Below are 27066 nucleotides of genomic sequence, written 5' to 3' on the forward strand. Positions count from 1 at the left end.
GAACAAAATAAACTTGAGCTCACACTACAGGAAGGCAAATATGATTTAAAAGCATAAGTGAGACCTATTGGGATGATTCTCATTATATGAATACAGCAAAAAAAAAACATGTTACAAAGAAATAGAAGAAATAGGAAAAAAAATGGTTAAAAATGCCTACTTTTGCATAGAAATCCAGGGAATGAATTTGGTGGCACTGTTGAAAGCATGAAAGTTTAATAAAATGAACAAAAGAATAATAGCAGTATCCTTGTTGGTTACAACTAGCAATCGCTTAAATAAGGAAAAATGTGGATAATCATGTCTAAAAGTAAATTATATTTTTTGAAAAGCATAAATTAGTACTAATCAACAACTTTTGTTGTCCCCATAAGGGGAATTTTACTTATCCCATTCTTTGAATACATTTCCAAAAAATTGTCTTGCTGGATGAAGGATCAGGATTCTAGCTAGAATTTAACAGAAATATAGTCAATCAATAGCTCCTAACCTAAAATGAGCTCTTTTTTCAAGGGTCAGATAAAGGCCTTAGGTTTTTGGGCCAAATCTCCGTTCATCACCTTTAAGTAAATCTGGAAAACTGGTGAAGTACCAGTGAAGAAAAACAGGATAAATGCTGTCCCTACTTTCCCCCCATAAAATCAGGAAAAGACACAACTAGAAAAAGAGGGAAAGAGAGAGCTAGATTGGTCAGTGACTCTAGAGTTCTCTAAAACTCTAGGTCAGGGGTCCCCAACCCCCAGTCCATGGACCAGTACAGCAACCGGGCCGCACAAACAAGCAAAGCCCCATCCACGGGAAGTAGGCAGCACACAAAACCATGTACCCCCCGGTCTGTGGAAAAACCTCTCTCCACAGAACTGGTCCCTGGTCCCCAAAAGGTTGACGACCTCTGTTCTACGTAATTGATCTGTCAACATCTAGGAAGAAAAATAGTACGTTACCACAAGTCTGATAGTCTCAGACCTAGTTAGTATTAACATGGAAGACTGGTAATGGGAATCTGCATGAAGTCTATATAGGTTAGACTAAGAAGTGATAAAAACAACATAGAGCAGGCATGTCAAACTCGTGCCGTCATGTGACATCACACGACGTATCGGGACTTTTCCCCATTGCTGGCAATGGGGTGGGCGAGGTTTCAGTGTGATGCATCCGGCCCGTGGGCCAGCAGTTTGACATGCCTGACATAGAGGAAAGCAATGGCAAATCACATCTATCAAGACAGAGAATAAAAACAAAATTCTAGGTAATCACTGAGTTTACTTACCTAACATTATAATTTCATTAGCAGTAATGATATAACTTATCTTGCTTTTAGCAAAAAATCTGTCTGTCAATTGGGCTGGATAGCATATTCCACAGCTTGCTTGAAAACTGCACTCAATGTTTATCAATGGTGCCTCAACCCACAGAATGTCATGGGATGAAAACCAGCTTTGGCCTGGTCACTCAATCAATCCAATTCACCTCACACAGTTCTTATGGGAAAAATAGGAGGGGGAAGTGTGTTGGATATGAGTTATTTGTAAAAATAATAGATGGACAGACAGCAAACAAAGTCAGCTGATATTTGGTTAGCCTAGTCAATAGTTCAAGAGTTGGGAGTCATAATATCATTGGTTAGTAAACCGGCAAGGGATGGATTGAATACCAGCTGAAGCTCTGCTTTTGGGTATTACGAAGTGTCTGTGTATGGTCGCAAAAACAATTCAATCCCTTGCTTCAGATACTTTTTTTATTTTGCAAACTTGGTGAAAAAAAATGGCAAATAAAAAGATTTTTGTTGTATTTGTTCATATTTAACTAATCTACCAAGAATTCTATGGGGTGCATTCCAGGAAGAAAATATAAAATATTACTACAGATATTATTGTAATTTCTGGTATTACAAAGCACCTGACATAAAAATTGTCACTAGAAACAAAACTATCATTGTGTATATGTTTCTAATTAATCTTCAGTTAACTGATAAATGACAAAAATAAAAGGGGAAAATAAGAAGAAATATTAAATTGACTGAAAAACTTCTCATAGTAGAAAATGAAACTTCACACAGGCAGCAAAGTGCTTCATCCTAAGAGATATTTTCACTGATCTATAAAGACTGAACTACATTTCCTAACAAACAAGTTAATAAATTGACTGGTATTTTAAACTTGTCAAGAAAATAATTCAGCAAGACCTTTTATGAATTGTGCATAATTCAAGTTTATCTGCAGCTGTGAAACAAAAGAACAAAATACTGACATAATAAAATTGGTGCTGCAACACTGGTGAACAACTCAACAGATTAAACAGTAGTAATTAGCAGACATGTATATTGAAAGCCTGCTGGATAATCTCCAAATTTTCATTTGAAAGTGAACAAGGCTGTGCTTAGTTCACAATACCAACATTTCCTTACTTGTTGCCCTCCAGATGTGTTTTCACTTCAAAATCCATCACCCTTTGACATCAGATTATGTGAGTTATAATTCAATACATCTGGAGAACACCAGAGAAGACAAAATTCTGCCAAGTTTCACAAATAAGCTTTAACTATTTTGATTCTATTAGTATCCTTTCATATCAATTCTTGATTGGTTATGGCTCTACTGTTTAATTCAAAGTGCAGGGAAGTAATGTGGGGAGCGAAATTTATTTCTGAAATTAGAGACTGGCAACTCTAGGTAAGCAAATAAACTTGGCATTTCCACCGTGTCAGAGTTCTTCAGGATTCTGGGTCTACAATTTGTGAAGTACAGTAATAGTAAAGAATACAGCAACTGGGGTAGCAAGATGGGTCCTACTCTGAGAAAGTAATTATTTTAGCTTGTATTCAGTTTCTTTTCCCCCCTCCAAGTAACATATTTTAAAAAACCTGATTCTTTACCCTGTTAACATTTGTTTAGCAAGTGTTTTTAGAGAGATTCAGAATTGACAGAAAAATTTCTCCACTTTTTTTTTTTAATTTTACGAAGGGCAGAGTCTAGAATGTTTTCAGTGCTAGTAATGTCAGTCTATTTGGATAGCTTGAAAAAGGGACTATACAGCATTATGGATTATCAAAAGCTACAGATAGTACAAAGGGCCAAAAGTTTGAGAACTTCAATTCTATATTTCATATGGCGACCAATACACTCTCTTTCTGCTGATGGAATGATATTGGTGTATGGAACCAATGGAATAACTTAACTGAAATGCTTTAATGCTAACCATTCCTTATATAATAATTGCTAAACAGCACTTATTTCTTTCAAAAAAATATTATGTAGACAAATGAATTGGAGTGCAATCAAGTACATGAGTGCACAATGTAACATCTGCCAAATGTTGCTGAATTTCACTTTCCACCAGATCTTGTATGGCTAAAAGCAAAGTTATGAGGGGGAATGATATTTAATACAAGTAGTACTCAACTTATGACCATGATTGAGACTAGAATTTCTGTTGCTAAACAAGGTGATCGTTAAGTGAGTCATGCCCAATGTTATGACTTTTGCTATGGTTGTTAAGCAATTCCATTTCGGCTATTGACTCTGTTTATCAGAAGCCTCACAGAAAGTCACATATGATGATCATATGATCTTCGGATGTTGCAACTATTATAAATATATATCAGTTACCAAGAACCCATTTCACTGGGGATGCTGCAACCATTGTTAAGTGTGAGAATCGTTGTAACTTTGAATGATTGCTAAACAAATGGTTGTAAGTCAAGGATCTCCGGTAACTTATGTCTAACCAACATCTAACATTGTGCACTCATTAGACATTGGACTTGCTAACTGGCTATTTTCCCTTTTATAAGAATGAGTTCTTCTTTTTTTCTTTTGTATATGAATTCAAGCAACTTTTCTCCTAATTCTGTCAGCTATTTCCCAAATAGCAAAATCATCTAAACATGAGTCTGCTGGATGCACGCTACACTTCAAATATAGTTAGATCAGCTAGTAGCCATACATGTACAGTAGTGGCCAAAATTGTGGAAACCTTTTGGGAAAAGTGTACAGTAGAAATGCCACCTTTGGTTAAGTTTCCACCAATTTTTCTTCTAATTTCTTTATAACTGTAGCCTTGTTCACTTAATAATACTATTTTACATCGCTTTCTGGGCAACCAGTCAACTCTTTGAACCATTACTTTAATTTTATTACGTTTTACAAGCTCACTAAATGAAAGAACACAAAAAAACCCAACCAACTTGATAGCGATCACATAACACACTGACAAGTGTCCTCCTCTCAGCTTCAATACATGACATCAATAACTGAATCCTACTGTGATCTGATTGGCTCATTGCCAAAACAAGATGACACCTGATTGGCTCTCTAAACACTCATGCTCATTGGCTACAATCAGATGAAGGAAAGCTACCTGATATCAACCTAAGCAAGTTGTGCTTCCTTTTTCTGGTTATTTGGCTATAACGTTTCCTAGAATACAGTACAGATAATTGAACAACCTTTGTTGCATTACATTCTTGATTAAATTATCTTTCCACTGATAATATAATTTTATGGTGCTACTCCAAAAAAAGTGATGTTATTAGCCATCAAACCTCAAAAATACACTTTTCCCAAAAGGTTTCCACAATTTTGGCCACTACTGTATACACAAGATCCTGAGCAGTATTAAGAAACAAATTCTGTAGCTTTATATTTTTGTAATTTCTGCACCAAACAGTACAATGTACACATTTTTCATAAATGACTGTTTTCTATGACATGTTACACCACTGGGTAAATAAATATAAATGCAGATAGGAAATGCTTAGCTTCCATACATTACAAAAACATGTAAATTCTACATAGCTTCAGTTCTAAAGGGACTGCCTTTCTATGCTAGAAGACCATTGTGCCAGAATGATAAGCTGAAAAGCAAAATGTGAATGTCAAGCGGACATATTTTGTTGATTGAGAACACATAGAGAAAAGCAACTGTATTGCTCTCTTGCCTCTTGCCTAGTAACTGTGCAACTCAAAGATAGATTATCCTGATTTAATCTACAGTGTTATGGATTGATAATCATTTTTTTCCAAATAGAAATTAGGAAATTTGTTCATAAAGTCATTGCTTTTCTCACTTTTCTTCTTCACTTATTTTACTATTGAAGCCCCATTTCTAATTTAAGGTCATTATTTTAAATGTTTGCTTTTTTGGATTGTGTGATTGAAACAACTCAAAATACCACGCAATCATTTTTTTCAAAAGTTATTATGACCACAAAAAGTTAGCAGATAATAAAATATTTCTTTATTCATTATTCTGGCATATGTTTTATGGTGTAGTTTTTTTTTTATAATAAGACATATTTTACAGGCAACTGTGCAAATACATACAATTCTATTTATTTTAAAGACAGTTACATGCATTTATCTAGCTAGTTATATCTAGCTAGTTTTGATCTGGTTAGAAATGGCTTAGTGGAAATAAAAGGGACTGTGAATAGAAAGATTAAGGACATTGTTTAAAGCAAGGCTCCCCAACCTATGGGCTGTGGCCCACTACCGGGTCGCAGCCGCTTGGCACACGCACCCCCCACTCGCGCTAGCAGCGAGCATCCCGCCAGCGCTAGCATCACCCCGCCCCCGAGTGTCCCGCTGGCGCTAGCGTCACCCCACCCCCTCCGGGGCAATACATGAAACCACGCCCCCTCTGGTCCACAGAAAAACCGCTCTCCACGGAACCGGTCCCTGGTGTTCAAAAGGTTGGGGAGCTCTGGTTTAAAGTATCTATTACAATCTGAGCATTCTGTGAACTTCAATTCCCAATATTCTTTAAAATGATCCTATTAGTTAGGAATTGAGGTCCAGACACTGGAGGGTATCTAGGCTGAGAAAGGCTGATTCAAGGATTCTACATGACCATATTAGGTGTGCATGTTTTAATTAATAGTATAAGGGGCATGGCAAAGTGAGTTAGTGATAAATCCTTCTCGACTCAAAGTTAATTGAGTTAGTTTGCCATATTCTAATTAGCAAAAGAAAAATAATTTTGAATGCATAACTGCAAAAATAACTTTTTACGTGGATTACTTTGTTAGTTTCAAAATCTAAGAACAGTAATGAAATATGCACTTTTTAAATCAAAAAGCAGAATTCTGCTCTTCTTCAAAATTCTACATAGAGTCAATTAGTTTTTTGTGAACCAGAAAAAAAATAATTCTCTTGTAACATTTAAATTTTTTTCTACATATTAGCTTATTTTCAATGCTTACTTTTTATTTGTACTGAAGTCTATAGAATTTCTTTTTTATTAGACATACACATACATACTCACATCCCAGGACAGGCATGTTTTATGGCCCACTGAAAATGCCACTGGATTTTTCACCCATGGATTAGTTGAAAATTTACATGATTTTCATTACAATGATAAAGTGGTCAAGATAATATATTGGCTCAAGAGACATGAACTGCATAGTTCATCCAAGCAGCAGCCAGTTATGAATATTTTTAATAAATATGGAATGATGATATTCTGTCACATAAAATAGCTAGTCAGTGGTAAACCTGCAATACATTCTCATCTATAACATTCCAATTCTCAGAATTAAATAATCATGTCTATGAATACATGCACACATTTTTGTTTAATATCTACATTTTGCACAAGTTTTCTATTCATTTAGATTACCATAGACTTTTATCTATACTATCAATCTAAATACATGCTTACTTGTAATTCCAATTTGTATTTTTATTTTACAGCTATATTTTATAATGTGAAAACACTTTGCCCATTAGTATCTAAATTTTGTCTGGTTTCCAAGACAATGGAATCAAACTATTTTATTTTTTGTAGATGAAACAAAATAAAGTGACATTCAGGAAAAATGTGGCAATATAAATAAATAAATAAATAGCTGCATAAACTGGAAACTCGTTGGTTGTTAAACATTAAACTATTGCAGTACATATAAATGGCAAGAATAAATATGCCTTTGCCTTGTTTAATTTCTAATTACCACATGGATATATCCATTCTTGGGAGCTTTATCTTTTACCCTTATTTCCTTCTGCAGGTTTTTTTTTTCAACTTTCTAATCTATCCTACAGTTCTGTACTACTATTACTACTATAGAAAACTAATGACAACACACCATGCTCTGCACCCAAAGAGTGGTATGGATCGATTGTACTTGCCTATATCTCAGAGTGGTAGACTCTTACAGGTGAAACAAACTACAGAAGAGGAAAAACATGGCTTAAATGACTACATAAAAAAAGCAAAGGAGCCTTTGCTGAAGAGGTGAACAAGGAAAACCTCTGAAAATGAGATTGAAAGCAGAATATTGAAAGGAAACAGTTGAGTATCAAGTTTCTAACTGGAAAAAGAAGCCTAGGCACAGTCAATACTTGAAGGACATTGAAGGAAAGATAGATACAAAGCTAATATGGATATGGTTGAGATCAAGGGTGCTGAGGAAAGAACCTGAAGGTTTCGTTTTGGCTGCCCAAGAGCAAGCAGACCAATTCCATGAAAGCAAAAATTCAACATATCAGTAACAACAGCAAATGTTCCTTATGCAATGAAAAGCATGTAACAGTGGATCCTCTAATCAGTGGCTGCAGCAAAATCTTACAGAGTGATTATCAAGTTGCCAAAATCATACATTGGAAGCTTTGCGAGAAGTTTGCGTTCGAATGCAGCAAAAATTACTGGGAACACCAAATTGATAATGAGCAAGTCAAGATCCTGTGGGACTTTCAGATTGAAACATCTGTCTCACAACTTGCCTGACATCACTATTGTGGAAAAGAAAAAAGTCTGATTCATTGATATTGCAATACCAGGTGATGCACGAATTGAAGAGAAACAGCTAGAAAAAAATAACAAAATATTGTGATTTGCAAATTGAAGTTGAGTGATTATGGAGGAAGAAATCGATGGTTGTGGAGACAAACTGACAACTTTGTCTCCCAAAAAGTAGAGAAGGAAACTAGGGAATTAGCCATTTTGGATCTAATTCTCACTAACAGAGATGAAATGATAGAAGGTGTTGAAGCCACAGGAACCTTGATCATGCAATATTGGAATTCAACATTATGGAAATACAAGCAATTGAACATAGTCAAACTAGAGTCTTGGACTTCAAGAGACCTAATTTCAATAAACTTAGAGAGGGCTTGGGAAGAATTCCATGGATGAGAATCCTCCAGGGGAAAACAATGCAAGAAGCTTGGGAAATTTTGAAAAGCAAGATAATAAAAACCCAGTCTAGCTCAATACCAACAAAAAGGAAAAATAACAGCTCTCAAAAGAAACCAGCATGGCTGCATAAAGAACTCTCTGACAAATTGAAAAATAAAAAGGACAAGTATAGAAAGTGGAAAGAGGGGCACATAACTAAATCAGAATATCAACAAATAGCCCGAGCCTGCAAAGATGAAGTGAGGAAAGCTAAGGCTCAAAATGAACTAAGGCTTGCGACCAAAGTCAAAAATAACAAAAAAAGCTTCTTTCAACATGTAAAAAACAAGAAAAAAGTGAAGGAAACTATTGGTCCATTAGTGGGTGAAAGTGGTAAGAAGGTGACTAGCAATAGGGAGAAAGCAGAACTATTTAACTCATTTTTTGCATCTGCCTTTACACAAAGGGAAAAAACAGACCAACCTATCAAAAATAGTGCCATAAAAACAGTATAGAAACACAAGTTAAGATAGGCAAGAAAATGATAAGTGAGCACCTGTCCAGCCTAGACGAGTTCAAATCACCAGGACCAGATGGATTACACTCCAAGATTCTCAAGGAACTGGCAGATGTGATCTCAGAACCACTGAACTATATTTTTCAAAGATCCTGGAGCACAGGGGAACTACCAGAGGACTGTAAAAGAGCTGATGTAGTTCCCATCTTCAAAAAAGGAAAAAAAATGGATTCAGGAAATTACAGACCTATTAGCCTGACCTCAATACCTGGGAAGATTCTGGAAAAGATAATCAAACAATGAATTAGCGAACACCTAGAGCAGTGGTTCTCAACCTTCCTAATGTCGCGACCCTTTAATACAGTTCCTCATGTTGTGGTGACCCCCAACCCCCCATACAGCTGGCCGGGGAGAGGGGGCAGGAAGGCTGCTCCACCGGCTCCACCCAGCCTGGTTGGAGAAGCGCCATTCCTCTCCCTCTTTCTCTCTCTCTTTCCTCTCTCTCTGTTCTCTCTCTTTCCTCTTTCTCTTTCTCTCTCTTTCCTCCCTCTTTCTCTTTCTTTTTCCTCTTTTCCTGTTTGTCTTTCCTCTCTCTCTCTTTCCTCTTTCTCCTTCCTCTCTCTCTCCCTCTTTCCCTCTTTCCTCTCTTTCCTCTCTCCCTTTCTCTCTTCCCTCTCTCTCTTTCCTCTCTTTCTGTTTCCTCTCTCTTTCTTTCTCTCTCTTTCTGTTTCCTCCCTCTTTCTCTTTCTCTCCTCTCTTTCTCTCTCTCTTTCCTCTCTCTTTTCCTCTGTTTCTCTCTCTTTCCTCACTCTCTTTCTCTCTCTCTCTTACGGCAGCATCGTCGGGGGTCCCCGCCGCCGCCCCGCCACGTCCTCAGCCGAACAGGTGGGGAGGGTGAGCAGGACGGGATGCAGCGGCGGTGGCACGGCAGCATCATCGGGGTTTCTCGCCGCCCCCGGCCCAGCCGCCCCCCGCTGTGTCCTCAGCCGAACGGGCGGGGAGGGGGAGCAAAATGGGAGGCAGCGGCTCCGCCGGCGGCAGCATCGTCGGGGTTCCTCGCCTCCGCCCCCGGCCGCCGCCCCGCCGCATCCTCAGCCTAACGGGTGGGGAGGGGGAACAGGACGGGAGGCAGAAGCTCCGGCAGTGGCATGGCAGCATCGTCGGGGGTCCCCGCCGCCCCCAGCCCGGCCGCTGCCCCCGCTGGGACTCCACATTGCCTGGCCTCGCCCTCCGCTCATTGATGGAGCCGCGGTGGAGGCAGCGCCTGCCCGAGCCGCCTGGGGGGCAGCAGGAGGAAGGAGACGAGGAAGGCGAGGAAGCAGTCGCCCCAACCGGGACTCCGCGCTGCCCGTCCTCATCCTCCATCCATCGATGGAGCCGTGGTGGGGGCTGGTGTCGCCTGGCCTGCCAGCCCTCTGCCAGCCCAGCTGCTCCCCCCCAGGTACCCCTCTTTCTCCGGCACTCACCCGAGCCGCCCAGGAGGCACCAGGAGGAAGAAGGAGAGGAGGAGGGCGAGGAAACTGCCGACGCCGCCCCAGCCAGGACTCCGCACTGCTCGGCCTTGCCCATCCGATGGAACCGCGGTAGGAGCTGGTGCCGCGTGGCCCCTGCCAGCCCCTCTCCTCTCCCCCAGGCACCCCTCTTGCCCCGGCGCCTGCCCGGCGCCTGCCCGAGCAGGAGGAAGAAGGGGAGGAGGAAGAAGAGGGCAAGGAAGCCGCCCCCAGCGCTGGGCCCCAGGAGGCGGCTCTCCTCTCCTACCTTTGCTGCATCTCCTTCTTCCTTCCCGGCAGCCTGGACTCCGGCGCACCTTCCTAGCCAGTGGGTCCAATGGTCGGGCTGGCTGGGGATCACAGGGGCTGGTCTCCCTTGGGCTGCGGCTTGCGGTAGGGCTGGCCTGCTCAGCGGAGCCTCCAGCGGGCCGCTCCCAGCAGGGATCCTGGGGCTTCCCTGGGCGGCTCCAAGGCCACGAGGCCCTGGCCGCGCTTCTCCCAGGGGGTGGGGCACCCGGGCACAGGGCCAATCAGGAGCCCTGTAGGAGGTAAGTCCACCTGAGAGAGAGAGAAGGGAAGCGAAAGTGCCTCTCTGTCTCTCTCTCTGCAAATGGCGGAGGGCATGCGGAGACGGATGCAGAGCGGTGTCTCGGTTCCTAAGACCATCGGAAATATGTGTTTTCCGATGGTCTTAGGCAACCCCTGTGAAAGGGTTGTTCGACCCCCAAAGGGGTCGCGACCCACAGGTTGAGAACCGCTGCTCTATAGTCTACCATTCAAGTACTTACCAGATCTGAGCTTACTTAGATTTCAAGCACAGACAAGGTTGATCAGGTTACAATTGCTCCAGAGACCTGTCAAAATCTTACAATGTTAATTTAAATAGGTACTATAACATCTTTTACCAATGGTTGTAGATCATGTATCAGATTCCCACCATTTTTGAAAAATGTAGGAATAGTGCATAAAATAATTTAAAAAATTAATTAAAAAATTAAATCAAAAAAATTAATTTATTGTACAATCTCATGTCACAGTCATTCGTATGATTCAATATACATTCAAATATGCAAACATAAAACTTCTCTCTTCATACAAAATAATGCTATGTGAAAACACAATGTGAAACTAAAACTCTACTGTATATTTTCTGTGTGCAAGGGCTGGTAAGAATGAGTGGAAGCATTTGTATGGATCTGATCTGTAAAACTGAAATGTCAATAAAGAATTTTCATGGGTCCCTGGAAACATGGGAAATGAGTTCCCAAGACTTCTGACTCAATCAAGGGAGCCTGGAGATAGTGAGAAATTCAATTTTCCAAGCACCAATGCATTGTGAATATCTAGACTTTGAAAACTAGACCAGTTTTTTATTGTCGTGACAACTCACAGAGCATTCATTACTACCAGGAGACCTAGGAAAAAAGGGGAGAGCTTGAGGTAAGAACTTCCTGTGCTCTAGGGAGAACTAGCTGGAATGAAAGATAAGGTACCCATGAGAAATCATTTTAAGCAAGGGCCAGACATAGAATATTGGGTTCAGCTCCAAATGGGTTTAAGGTCACAGAATAACCCCTGGTTATTTAGTTTTGCAATTTAGTTTTAAGCTAATGGATAAACAGTCCCAATGATTCTACACAAACCTACTGATCTCACTAAGTGAAATTTTAGAACTGCTCTTAAACCAACAATGTGTTAGTGATAGAGCTATAAATGTTCAACACTTTATCCTAAACTATAATACCACATTCATACCCCTATTTATATTGAGAATACTTTTATTCTCTACATTGAGCAATGCAATTCAAAAAGTGTAAAGGAGACAGATTGTGTCTCTCTTAACAAGTGATAATATCTGACAGACCTTCTTTAGGTTCAGAAACTAAACAGTGTTAGGCCTGGATGGTATTTTATAGGGAATCTTTAGACTGTAGTCCATATTGGAAAATTGGAAAACATCCCAGTAGTAGACTTTGTGCTATTGCCAAAATTTGCATGGTTGTATCCATAAAATCACTAAGTCAAATTCAACTTGAAAGATTGCTGCTATGTGTATTCCAAACAAGACTTTTAAGATTCATAGAATTTTACAGGGGACAAAATCATGCTAAGACTCCTGTATAAAAATGGGAGATCCATGCAAGTAGAATATACTTCATGTTAAATAATTAGATTAGCAACATATTCTGTTAAGAGATAGACAATTTGTGACCTTCTACTTGTTTTCAAAACAATTCTGTTACAGATCTTTTCTAAGACCTATCATTCCCTTTTCTGCAATATATGATAAAGAGATCAGAAAAATGAGAGAAAAGGTTTCAGATAGAGAGAAATCACTTTTAGTTCTGGCATTTGTTTTAGCCTAGTCTATAGTGTGATCTCTGACCATAAACCTTTATGAAATATAGAAATGTCTGTTTTTCTGGGTAAACATGGTATGGTTATCAATACTGAATGACAGTCAACTTATGCTGTATTTTGGAGACTTGGCTTGTACACAGGAACAATTGGTCCAGGTATATAAACATAATAAAAAATAAAGTTGCCAATGGCAACAATCACTGCAATATATGACGGACTAAAATACAGTCCTAAATGATTCTTCACAGGCCACTTTGTTTCACTATTAAGATGCTACTTGTTTTTCTTGATTTATCAGATAATAAATTTTTGATGACTAGGGAAGTCCAATAAAATTCCTCCAGTGCTGACGCCATGATTAATAAGTCTGAGGAATTGAAACTGTCAGGAATTCATATGTTAAAGTTGAAATTACTGCCAAATATGTATTAGAGCTTCCATAATAGGCAGAATAAAAGCGGGCTCATTTGACAATATTATTTTGCACCCATTTATTTCAACCAGTTTTACCATCAAGCTCATAATGGTGAAATCTGATATACCTTTTTCCACTTTAAGCAAACATTCAGCTAGGATTACGAGGAAATGCTGTAATGCAAATAATATTCAGAAGTTGTTTAGAAATATAGGAAGGGGTATTTTAAACAATGTAGTTCTCTGGAGAGAACTGCATCACAACAAACATTTGCTGAAAATAAAATATAATACTGTTTATACTTGCAATCCAATAGGTTACATCAGGAAATCTGCTTACTCAGGATCACTTTTGGAAAGTGTCCAATAAGCCCTGCTTGAAAGTCAGTAGTAATATGCACCTAAAAGATTTTCCATATTGTGAAGATCTTTCTGATTGTACCTAAAGCTTGTATTAATGTCTGATAAATCCGATAACCCAATGGGAAAAATCCAGGAGAGAGGTAGCGAGATAGAGACAGATAGACATTCTTGACACTCTGAATATTAGAATGCTAGGAACACCTGTTTTCACCCAAAAATAAATAGGAAACGAAACACCTTTCCCGTGCATCCAGTTCACATAGAAGTAGAGAGACTGTTGGATTATAATACAGCATGAACTATGTCCAAATATATGAAGGTACTGAAGTATGAAAAATTAAAGCTATCTAAGATACCTTCATTGTCGAAATATATTGCAGTAATTTAGCTTGCTAAAGGAAGGAACTTAATTCCTTTATGTTTAGTTGCCTGAAAGGAAGAAACTTATGATCATCCAAATCAGATAGGATGTCAGCACCAGATAGTTTGGACAATGGATCACATATAATGGATACTATAAAAGCAACAAACCTACAGTTGCAGCAAAAAATTTTCCCATCAGCAGTGAACTGCTTAAGATATACAGGTAGCTTTTAAGAAAGATGCCTTTAAATAGAGCATGATTCTCACTGACTCCATAGACATGTCTTTCTCAGTGATGTTTTCCAATTTTTTAGCCTAGTCCAGACATGTCAAACATGGGGGGGGGGCAGATTTGGTCCCTGGGGCTGTCCCAGATATGAAGAGACCAGCCCTCGCTGCCCCAGCCCTGACCCATCCCAACCTGGCTGGGCGCCCTCCTGGTGCACGCACAGGAAATGGTGAGCGCTCAGGGGTTGGTGATGCACAGCAGCAGCTCATTGGCCTCAGCCTGCCCTGCCCCTCCCAGCCTAACCCCGTCACTCCTGGCCACGTCCCTCTTTGCCGGGCCTCTCCTTGTCCGGCTCTACTTTGCCGCACCCTTCCTCGCTTGGGCCATGGTATTCTGTAAGCCTAGTGCCCCAGGGCACGCCCGGCCTGTGGGATGAAAGGCATGGAGATGGGAGCACGCAGTGGCACAAGCCGAGCATTGTCCGGCTCCCAGTCGCCCTCTCCACCACGTGGTAGGGCTGGAGAGGGGAACGCAGCACTCATGCAGAGCCGCAGCCTAGAACTGCTGGCGGCCAACGTGTGAATCTCTGTGGCGGCTGGAGAGAAAGGGTGAGAAGGAGGAGAAAGCAGGAAGGTTTGTGTGTGTGTGTGTGTGTGTGTGTGTGTGAGTGAGTGAGAGAGAGAGAGAGAGAGAGAGAGAGAGAGAGAGAGAGAGAGAGAGAGAGAGAGAGAGAGAGAGAGAGAGAGAGAGAGAGACAGAAGGGGAAGAGGAGGAGGAAGCTGAAGTGTTACAAAAAAGGGGAGCTTCCCCCTTTCTCTCCCCCCTTCTCTTTTTTTTAACCTCCTCCCACTCCATTCAGGTGCAGCTGGAGGAAAAGGGCAAGAAGGGGGGAAAAGCAGGGTTTTTGTGTGTGAGTGTTTGTGTGTGTGTGTGTGAGAGAGATTGAGCCAGCAGGGAAGCAAAAGTGTGGGGAATGGGGAGCATTGCAGAGTAAGCAAACTTACAAAAAAGGGGCCCTCTTTCTCTCTCTCTCTCTCTCTCACATACACATGCTGCGTCAGGGAGGTGGTGTACATGCAGGCTAGAGAGCTTTGTGGTCTATTCTTGCTGCCTCCCCTCCCAAAATCCAAGCAATAATAGAACTCTTTGGATTGAATGGAAGAGGAATTGGCGTGAGTTGAAATGAAAAGGCCGAGTCAACGCCCCCCCCCAATTATTTTGTCGGAGATGTGGAAAGTGTTTCTTGCTTCTACTTCCTCTCATCTGCTCTTTTATAATTTAATCCAGCCTTACCCAAACTAATGTCTTTTGGGTGTCATGGACCACAGTTCCCATCATTCTGTGGCTATGCTGGCTAGAAATGCAATGCCTTATTTTCTCTGCAGTATGCGCCTAGGAGGCAGTAGGTCTGTGGGATTTAGATGTATTTAAACATTTGTTTCTTCTGCCTAATTTATTAAATCAACATCTAATTCGAAATTAATGTTTCTGAGAAATCTAGGGTGGTTTACAAGAAAACCCTCAAAGACAGCTATTGTAAAGCGTCACCAGCACTGCTTAAAACAATATTAAAAGTGTGTATTTTAAGAAATAAAAATATTAATAGTAATTTATTTAGTGCTGTTTGACCATAAAATGTGGTGTTGTTCTACATATGCCTGGCTGAACAGTGTGTTTGGAGTTGCCTCTAAACGGGTGAGGGATGCACTATTCATATTTTTCTTGGGAAAAAGTTCTATAATTGCGGTGCTGTCTCTGAGAAGGCTCTGCTCATGGCCACTGTTCTATAAACCAAACCAGGGGGACCATCGGTCTAAATGGATGGTAAACAAAGATGATTAGGGGGCTGTAGGATAAAACATATGACAAATGTTTGTGGGAATTGGGTATGTCTAGCTTAGTGAAAAGAACTGGGGGTGGTGACATGATAGCAGTGTTCCAACATTTGGTGGGCTGCCACAGAGAAGGGGTCTACCTATTTTCCAAAGCATCAGAAGGCAAATAATAGATGGAAACTAATCAAGAAGAAAACCAGCCTAGAACTAAGGACTTGTGAAAACAACTAACCAGTGAAAAGGCTTGCCTTCAGAAGTTGTGGATGCTCCATCACTGGAGGCTTTTAAGAAGAAATTGGATATTCCATTGTCTGGAATGGTATAGGTCCCCTGTTTGAGCAGGAGCTTGGACTAAAGACCTCAAAGGTCTCTTCCAACTCTTATTCTTTGAGAGAAGCGCTGCCAACCTCTCCCCCTCCCCTCGTCCCTTCTTGGGCACAGAGAGAGGGAGGGAGGGAGGGAGGGAGGGAGGGAGGGAAGGAAGGAAGGAAGGAAGGAAGGAAGGAAGGAGGGAAACGAAAGAAAGGGAAGGAAAAAAGGAGATGGGAATGAAAAGGAGGGAGGCAGGGAAGGAGAGAAGGAAGGAAGGAAAGAAGGAAGGAAGGAGATTGAAATGAGAGGGAGGGAGGGTCTGAGGGAATCCTGCCTTAGCACATGGCCACCAGCAGCACTGTTGCCCTTTCGCCATCCCCTGGTAGTCTCCCATCCTATTGCTGAGGATGCTTTGGTTACAAAGCCAGGTCTCCTCACATAGAGAGGGAGTGGGCCTCCCTCTGATCCACGCACTTTGCCCTCCTGCACCCATCATGAGCAACCTGGCCAAGAAGAGTGAGCACAGCAGCAACAGCAGCCTCGAGGATAAGGTAGCACAGCTGGGCACCCCCTTGGGGAAGTGTGGCTAGGCTAGGCAGGGCTGTGGGGTCCCGAGTTCAAGGGCCAGGCAGGGCGTTTGACCTCTGCTGCCCAGGGCTCTGAGCAGTCCGTGCCACCATCCAGGGCCCCCCTGCATGGCCTGAGGCTCGGTAAGGCTCCTCCAGTGGACCATGCCCTGGTGCTCATCCCAGTCCCACTCCCTTCCACTGGAGATCCTCGGATCCGGCCCAGTCCTGCCCAGGCCCGCATAGGTGCCCCTGACACGAGTGACGTCAAGCTGGCCATGCCCACCCAGTAGCCATGCCCATGCCATGCCCACTTAGTAGGCTGCACCCACCCCAGCCACACCCATCCAGCCCCCAAGGGCAACCACAATGCTGATGCGGCCCTCAATGAAATTGAGTTTGACACCCCTGGCCTTCGTAGATGGTCCCTCACTCAAATACTAACCAATAATAGTTTTTAAATTAAAAGCATCTGCTTTGTTTTTAATGTTTCAAAATCTGAATACATTGGTGAATTATCTCATTAAAGAGAGAAAGAAAAAGGCAGGGCTTTTGGCAGTAATACAGAAACAGTTTGACATTGTCTTCTCCTAGGACAGGGGTAGGCAACCTTGGCTCTTTTATGACTCGTGGACTTCAACTCCCAGAATTCCTGAGCCAGCATGGCTCAGCTTGGAAACCTCTCCCTTTCCCCTCAGCATGGCTGGCTCAGGAATTTTGGGAGTTGAAGTCCACGAGTCATAAAAGAGCCAAGGTTGCCTACCCCTGTCCTAGGAAGTTCAACCTACAATTTGTACTTCAGCCCTGATATTTCATGGTGCTTTCCTACCCAAGTACTCTTGAGGTCAGTCCCTGTTCAGTGTATGAGCTCAGATAAGGATTAGCCAATTATCTTGGAATTTTGTAAAATACACATTTATTAGAGTTCATTTTTTAAACAGTTCATTGGTTCAGGAGAGCATAACTTCCCAAATTTTAACTGATAATAAGAATATGGTACAAAAATATAACTAGAGGAGCCATGGTAGCACAGTGATTAGAATGCAGCATTGCAGGCTAACTCCACCCACAGATTGGAATTTGACCTGCACAAGGTTGATTCAGCTTTTCATCCTTCCAAAGTCAGTAAAATAAGGACCCAGAATGTTGGAATTGTAAATTGCTCAGAGGATGCTTTAAAACACTATGAAGCAATATATGAGTCTAAATATTATTGCTATTGCTATTAAAATTGAAGTAAGTGTTGGAAGAATTGGGAAGTATTTATACATTTTGCATTACCACAAAACAAGCAAGTCTTCAAATTCTTTGAAAATTGATCAGTCATGCTGCCATGAATTTCTGTTAGTACAGATGTGGCAGTTTATCACTGAGAAATTCTTGATCAAAGCAAATTGTGGCTAGCATTTATTCCCCATCAAAATAAGTCTGCTGAGAAATAAGGGATGGGAGCTATTTAACTTTCTGTGAGAACCAGGCATCTTTAAAGCTTTGTGTACTTAAGCAAGCAAGATTCTTCAGGCAAAATATTATTATAAATTATTTTTTAGGAAAAAATGAAAATGTCCTGCTGGGGTGATATTAGGATGTGGTGCATTTTAAGAACATGTATAACCTTACTAATAAGAATAATACTAGCTTATTTTGCTTAAAATAATAACTAAAAATTAAATATTGCAGCATAAAAGGACAGATACTCTTACACTGAAGGTCTACCATCAATAAACCACATGTTTTCAAAAGTATAGCAACATCCTGAGAAGAAAGTCACTTGTTCTTTTCCCATTTTTCAAATTAAAACATAGTTGGACAGCATTTAAATAATTAGCCAAAGTTTCTGATTTCTTATTATTACTTTTGCTGTATTATGCATACTGTACTATACAGTAGACTGAAAAAGTAATTATTTTAAACTTTAAGTAGCATCTGTTCACTAAAATAAAATTAAGATTTAAGCTAAATTGCAAATTAGTTAAGTTAATTTGAAATAATATCCATTATCCTCTTCACTACATAAAAAGTTCACAATGCAAGAATGACTTCTCAGTTACCAGATAGCCCTCAACAGCCAAGTAAAAACTGCCTGGGATAACATAAATGTCTTGCACAATATGAAGCTTGAAATAAGAAACTGGAGCTCAATAAAAATCCAGTATGTAATAAAACAAGATATTACTGTATAGAGAATAGAAATTGCAGAGTGTTCCCTTTTATTATAAAAATGCTGCTTTTTAATTTATGTCTCAAATAGAAATAGGCAATGTACATAGTAACTCATCTTGCCCATTGTAAATATGATGAACCATCCAAGTGTTTTTGAAATTATAAAGGGATTAAGAATTTTCTAATCTTTAGTACTGTCCTTCCTTAGCTTAGCTTCTGAACTGTTCCATTTCCAGCATTAGTGTAATAGTATGTGGGAAAGACATAGGGAGATGGGGAAGAACAATCAGATTAGAGGGTGCATAGCCTGCAGTTGCATAAGGGGAAGAGAAAGAAATTCACAAAGAAGCCTCCCTAACTTATCAGGCTGTAAAAGAGACATGCAAGATCTATACTTTCAAGACTTTCAAGATTCTGTTAATGTAACCTTATAACAAAATAAAATTAGTGCATCTGGTCATATTGTTATATGGATTATATATTATATATACAATTATAGTCCTTGATTTATAACCATTCATTTAGCAACCATTTGAAGTTACAACAGCCCACTTAAAAAAATTACAAGCAGTCCTCATATTTACAACTGTTATAACTTCCGCACAGTCACACGATCAAAATTTGGGCATTTGGCATGTATTTATGATGGTTGCAGCATCCTGGGGTCATGTGATAACCATTTGCAAACTTTCTAGACATCTTTCAACAAGCAAAGTCAACGAAGGAAGTCAGATTTGCTTAATGACTCATGATTCACTTAACAACTGCAGTAATTAGTTTAACATCTATGGTAAAAATGATAATAAAATTGGATGTGACTTAAACAACTGCCTTGCTTAGCAATTCTGATTCCACTTGTCTACCTATACATATGAAAGCTGATAATTAGTTTCCTTCTGCATCAATTAACTGTGATCCCATAGTGCATTAACTCACATCAACAACAGCTAGTTAAACACTGAGATAAACCTTTCATTGTCTGTGAAAGGTGAAAGGATTTAATTCTGTGATGGACACTCTGTGGAATACAATGTTATTTTCAAGATTTCAGGGATCCCCAGGATTTTATTCCTGCCACTGAAAAATAAAATTTGGGACAAATGAACAGGCATGTTTTGTTTACCTTCCAGATTTAAAAAACAGAAAAACATTTCACTCTTCAGCTGCATACTTCTGTGGCCCACAGGGGCAAAAACGGTAATTTAAAAGGCCTGGGCTGATCTATCCAATCAAGCAATGGCAGATGCAAATTATCAAACATCTATATCACTTGAAATCATAATCTGACTAGAATAAGAATTGGAGCCCAATTATATCTGGAGGAGCAGGCATCCCCCAGCACTCTTTTGTGTAATGATATGATGTCACCAAGGAGACTTTTCTTGGGAGAAAACCGTTACTGCAGATATTATCATTAATTTTTCTTCTTTATAATATAGAACTGTTTACAGATGGTCCCTGTATTATAGAACTGTTTATAGATGATCCCTGTGTTAACCATTCTGAATAATCTAAAGGGAGATATAAAAGCAGTATGTAACTTCAATAGGGCGTTAAATATTAAATGTGTTCTAAAATATTTGGGTTCCCTCAATTTTTTTTAGATGTCACTAAATAATTCTTTCTGGGGTTCAGCACTGACTTTTTATAAAACAGACTCTATTTCTGAAACAACATTTGGCAGTGATATATAGCCCCTAGAAGCATCCAAGTGAAAGAACAAGCCCTTGTACAGTATATTTCTATCCCAACATTTTAAATTTTTCTTATTTGGATGAAAACAAAAGAAGACTATATACAAGAGATGAATCAAAGGTAACATATAACCATTTTTAAAACCACTTATTTTCTGAAATTCTGATCCTAAGTAATTTGGTCTCCAAAACTAAAATAATTTTACATTCAAATTTACAAGATTCTGGTAATATAGTCTTACAATAAAGTAGAATTAGCTCATCTTGTCCTATTTCCTATGTGGAAAGTCCCCTTTCACTTATTAAATATTAAAATTAATTTGTCATATTAATATCATCTGGCATCACACGAAGAAGCTGAGAAGATAATTCAACTATTGCAGTGTTGGACTATAGATACAAAGGACCTTCTGATGTTGCTCATTCTGAGGACTGACTATTTTTCAGACATGGTGCTGAATTACTCTGGTTCACAAGGTTAATTCTAGAAGTTAATTCCACAATGGTAATGAAGTAAAACACTTCTTAAGAACTGCATGAAGTGAAATGACAAGGTCACTGAAGGAAACAGCACCTCTCAAAGCAAGTGTGAAAAAAACCTGTATATTTAGTATAACAGTTACACAGAAAAAAGCAAAGAGTGAAAAACACTGCAACCACTGTAATAAAATCTCTAGCTGAGATGAAATAATCAGTCAGTGACTTCAAACTCAGGACCATAAATGAGATTACTGAACTAGTATGTTGTTCAGAAAAAAAGAGCTCTTGGTTGCACATAGTGAAATAATCAGGACAATATAATTAATATGCATATCATATTTGAAAAATGTCCTCTTGCTTCATGAGGTCTAGCCACTAAGGCCAATCCTTAATATCCCTTCCTTCTTATCACATTAAAAGCTTACCATCAAATTACTAATTCCATTATTCCAATTTTGAATAGTGTTTCAGGACTGCAATTATTCAAAGGAATTTAATTTTCTGTTTTGTTTTAAACATTTATGTCTATATGCACTTGCTGAGTACATTATAACCAATAAAGTCTACTATTCATCATGTCTTTGTCACTATCTATGACATACACGATCCCTTGAGAATTATACTTCAAATATAAAAGGTTACTTTGAAAGGTGACTAGGAGCACCAATAAAAACTATATAATTATTACCTTCAAAGGAAAGGCTTTAGCATTATGGCTTATAAGAAGTAGAAAGTTCTGGTCTTTCTCCTGAGGGAGGAATAAGCTTAAATTAGATATAGACATCCTAGGAGATATTTTTTCCTAATGTGGAGCCCTCTCGATGCATCAGAATATAACTCTCAGCTTTCCCAATCACATCTTTTGAGTACATTTGGGGAAGGCATCAAGATATTAAAAGCCAATCATCCATTTTGTTATGGATTTGAAGAATTCATCTCTTTTCTCTGTATCTTTTCCCTTATTACTTCTTTTCTGTGTCTTTTCAGTTTATCAGCTTGCTAATCTTTTAAAAATGCAATTGAAAGGAATAAGCAAGTAAAAACAATGTTGGAATATTAAATAATGTCTCTTGCCTCTAAGAACTAAATACAAAACCAAGTCAACAAAAGCATAAAAGAAATACATTATAGTTTGTTGTTTCAAAGGAAAAAAACTGCTTTAACACAATGTGGTGTGCTACAAAAAGTATCATATTTTAATGGAATATATTCTCATATTAGCTTTGGAATTTCAAACCAAAGTTAGTCCAGAATTATTATTTATTAGGTGTTTATTTTATTACAAGGAGAACTATCCAAAAGTACCCTTTTCTTGTTTTCATGTATAATCTTCCACAACAATTTCCTTTTTAATACAACCAAAGTTCCCTAAGTATTATTTGATACAAAAAAACTCTGCTGCAAATACAATTCTATCCCAAAATTTCTAACCCTGAAACTACCTGAAAGAGAACCTAACATGGGCATCTTTAAAAAGTACATTGCATCAAAAATTCTCATCCATTAAAGATCCATTATGTTCTCTGGCTAATTACAACTTCTTGTATGTTAAGACAATGGCTCACTGCAATATTACTGGATTTACGTCTCATTTAACACAGCCAGACATTTTTTTATGGTTTCATCATAATTCCTAACATATGGCAGTTGCAATTGACATATACTCTAATCCATGGGAGGGAAATTCATTCACTACTGAAGGCCTCATTGAAAATGCATCATGAACCAGAAGGTGAAAGCTTATTTCAATAATTTATGCACTTTAATTCCTTTTCTTAGCTATGGCACTTCCAAACATAGAGCTGATATGCTACTCTCAAATACCTTCTGTTTTTGTAATATGTATCAAATAAACAACATTCTAGGACAACTTGTGAATCTGTTTTATCTGTACAAATTATCAATAATCAGTGAGATACTCAATAACTAGTAGGTATAGATCTCACATAAACCTACTTGGCTAAAAAGGTGGATACTGGGGAAGATAGAATTGATGACGGGAAGTAGAAGATGTTTTGATCCAGGCTGATAGTACCCAAATATTCTACTCCCTCAGAAAAAGGTAACTTTGGTAGATTCACATCTAAACAGTGTTCTGAGGATATAATTAAGCTTTACTGATAAAATTTGTTTATACCAGTGTGGAGGCATATTTATTCCACTAACATCATTAACTGGAGGGCTAGTACTGTTCTTTCAAATGTAATCAGGAAACATATTCCACAGCTGGATTAGGTCTGTTCTGGATTGTGTCTATAAACTGCAGACTTGGAACGTTCCTTATATATTCCACTTGAATTTTCCTTTCAGAATATTCAGGAAATAATCTCCTCCCACCATGCCATTAATCACACTGATGTACCTCACCCACAAGCAAAATATATTTCAACTCTTGTACTGCTCACTACTCCCAGAATTTTCTTCCTTTTTCCTTCTGATAATCCCAAGTCATTTTTATGTTACCCTACACCAATGAACAAAGAATGCTTCTAAATAAATTCAAAGTGAAAGTGAAGCAAATCATGGAGAAAATATATCTATGTAGTCACTAAGACTAAAAAATGACTTCCATCCAACGGAAAAAGTTGACATGTAATGTTTCACATGATTGATCAAGAAATTTCAGGAGCACCATCACAAATGTGAACTCAGTTTGCCATATAAAGGAACATATTTTAAATTTTATCTAAACAATTTATGTCATATGATCATTTGTTTTCAAATGCACTTTCATAGACAACAGGAACAGAATACGAAACCATGACCTTAACTTTAAAAGATACTAGACAACTTGTGCCCTTCTAGTTATGATTTCAGAGATATTCCTCTACTTAAACAGAAAAAAAGAATGACCAAAAGAGGGCAAAAAGGCAGTGAGAGCAGTAGCAACTTTTAACTTCCTCCCAGCTTCCTATTGTGTTTCCTTAGGGGACTCTGGTGGGGAGCAGAAATTTATTTCCTTCCTTCCTTCCTTCCTTCCCTCCCTCCCCTTCCCTTCCAAGCAGGAAGATAAGTAAGTGATTGTGAGAATGGCTGGGAAACTGATGGAATGTTATAAATGAAGACAAAAAAGCAGCAGGAACAGAAGCAACTTTCAACTTCCTACTGGCTTTCTCATTGATGATGCTTGTGGAAAGCTGGCAGGGAGCATCATTCCTTTTCCTTCTTGGCTGTCACTTTGCTAAGGGCATAGGAACTGCCTGCCACTTTCCTGGAGTCAAAGGAAGAAAGGGAACTATGGATTCCTAGGAAAACTGTACCCAATTCCCATCCCAGCATGACCCTTTCAAGGCCCCTTCAATCCAGAGAGGAAGAGGGCTTACCGGTCAACCCCCAGCCAGTCCTACTCCATGGGCAGGCATTTGAGTTGATTCCTCTTATTTCCCTCAATGCCCAGCTACATTAAGAGATGTAAAATTTCAGCCTCAATTCCAAAGACAATGGTTGCTCATCTGTCAAAATTTGTCGCCAGTCTTTTGGCTGCAAGGGACAGCAGAAATGGGAAGAGGATGAGCATCTTCCCTTGAGCAACACAACCCATGAATTTCTGGGAAGTGTAGTTGCAAACATGATGGTGCTGAAACACCCATGACTTGCCAAAATTTCATTCCTATGGGAATCATGGATCTTAGCATTCTATAAGTTATTCTATTTGATTTACCTTGGTTCAAAAATTGTTGCCCCATTTCTTCCAGTTTTACCCAAGTGAAGGTTACAAACAATAATTATTTCAGCAGTATATAGATAATGTTATTACATTTATTTAATATTTACTTAAGGAATATCTTTACTGATATAACATGCAACAATTCTTCTAATTTTTTTTCTTCATGCAGAATCTATTTATAAAACTTTTAAAGTTTTGTTAAATCACATCAAGGGTTTAACTGAAATAAGCTGCAATTGTTTAGACAAGATGCAGGCTGGAAGGAATAAATACTGTATGTATATGGGGGGGGGAAACTCCTGTATTGCCACAATCACAAATTATGGGAAACAAAAACTTAAAAACAAAAATTATGGTGGCTTGAAATGATGAGAAATGTAACACTATATCTTGAAGACATTAGAATGGGAAAAATAATTTAAATTCAGGGATATGTTGACCCTTTGGTTTATGAGGAGATGAATAATAGAACAAAATGTCCTAATAAATATCAGAGCAAGGAACCATGGAACAAAACATATGCAAAAATGCAATACTCACTATTTATATGTTTCTGAACGAATATATTCAAACACATGAGAAACACCCAGTTGGAACTGATCTGCAATAGGAGTTACCCATGGATTATTTTCTGCTTTGAAGACTTGCTTTTGACCAGTCAAATCCAAGTTTCCTGAAAAAATTAATATTTAATATTGTTGAAAAACAGTTGCTATCTGATTATAAGAAGAACATTTTAATACCACCTAGGAAGGAGAAAAGAATAAGAGGAGGAGCAGGAGGAAGCAATAATTGCAACAGTGGAGTAGGGGGTTATTATTGTATTATTTTTATTTCTTTTATATTGTGCTTTTATGTCCTGTAAGCCTTGAGTTGCCATTTGTGAGCAGGCAGCAATATAAATTTTCTAAATAAGTAAATAAAAACAAAAACACAGCAATAGCAGCAAGGGCAGTATGAGAATGCAAAATCCTATATACTAAGTAGATCAATATGTGACCTAGAAGAGAGGTGTAAAAATCTATGTTTCTGTCATTCCCTGGGCAGCATTTCTTCGTCCCATTTCTCAGTGTCTTTCTCACATACCAGTACAAATATTGACAACAACTAGAAATGAAGCCCAAGGTCACCAAATGATCAATTTTTTTGAGCATCATCACATTTTACTGACTTCTGACATTAATAATACAGGTAGTCCTCAAGTTACGACAGCAACTGGGACCAAGATTGCAGTCACTAAGCAGTGTGGTTATAAAGGATAATGTCATGTGACTGCATTACTTAGTGATGGCAATACAATGCTGTCATTATAACCCAAGATACAAAGGTTGTTAACTAGGAAATGGCAGGAGTCCCAGCTAAGGAGTACAGGGGTACTATCCCTGAGTTGATGATGGGGAGTGCTGGTGTTGCAGTGCAGCACCAGCACAGGGAGGCTGGAGACAGAAGGTACAGTGTGCACACTAGCATAGGATGCAAAGGTCTGCAAACACAGGAAGGCCAGGATGGCAAAAAAAGACCTAGGGGTTCACTGAGTCTGTCCTTTGATTTTTTTATTTTAATTTTTCATTTTTGGGGGATGTGTTTATTCCAAGCATATTTAAACTCGGTTACTAATGACTGACCCACTACCTCTATTGGAAGTTGGTTCCAAGCTTCCGCTACTCCTTTTGTGAAGTAATACTTTCTAACATTACTTTTGAAGTTCCTTCCTGTCAGTTTGATATTATGCCCCTATATTCTTAATTTTTGCTTAATATTGAAAATACTGCCTTTTAGAACCTTATTCACACCCTTAATATATTTAAAGGTTTCAAACATGTCCCCCCCTTTCCCTTCTGTCTTCAGGATGACCAGATAAGAGGGAATAGCTGCATAATAGGGAGAAAAAAGAGGCTTAAAAGTGAGCCTGCCTAGTTTCTCAGACTGTAAAGGAGATGGTGGGAAATTTATACTTTCTTTATTTTTTAAAATCATTTTATAATAATCATATTTCCCTTCATCTCAAAATCTCCCTTTAGCCCATTAAAACTTTAAAATCCTCTCTAATAAATCAGAAGACCCCATTTTTAAAATCTAACTCTAGCTTTCTTTTTGTGTCAACCAGGCTTCCATGCCAATGCCTTTAGATCATCAGATAGATCTCCCTTCATTTTGCACGTGTTGCTTGAATTAAAGGAGACCATCTAGTCATCAATTTTCCAGAGGAGCTGGTATAATCATTAAATTGTTGTCCTGGTGGGTCAGCTCTCCGTATTTGCTCTAGTATCTTTATCTTCAATTTGGTCTGGTCTTCTTCCTCCTCAGGTTTCTTCTGGTTTAAGTAAAAGGTCATGTCCAGTTTTGTAGTTGTTGTTTGGTTATCTAAGTTTTCAATATGTTGTCCTTGTTGATCTTTAACACCCTCTTATCTTGGTATTGCTTTCTTCTCCTTCTGTTACTTTTTGGGTTGTAGGTTTTTTAGTTACAGTCAGGGTTTAGCTGTGAGCATTTT

General features: G+C 39.0%; 1 protein-coding gene across 3 annotated transcripts in view; it reads right to left on the reverse strand.

The window, feature by feature from the left end:
- The window catches only part of RSU1 (Ras suppressor protein 1), a 104201-nt gene that overhangs the window by 27855 nt on the left and 49280 nt on the right, over positions 1-27066 (reverse strand). For all 3 annotated transcript variants that reach the window (XM_015811215.2, XM_015811212.2, XM_015811213.2), the window contains exon 8: positions 25113-25245. In XM_015811215.2, coding sequence (XP_015666701.1) covers positions 25113-25245 — 133 coding nt within the window. The remainder of the gene's footprint in view (positions 1-25112; positions 25246-27066) is intronic.

Source organism: Protobothrops mucrosquamatus, unplaced genomic scaffold (genome assembly GCF_001527695.2).
Source record: "Protobothrops mucrosquamatus isolate PMUCROS unplaced genomic scaffold, P.Mucros_1.0 scaffold33, whole genome shotgun sequence".
Taxonomy (NCBI): domain Eukaryota; kingdom Metazoa; phylum Chordata; class Lepidosauria; order Squamata; family Viperidae; genus Protobothrops; species Protobothrops mucrosquamatus.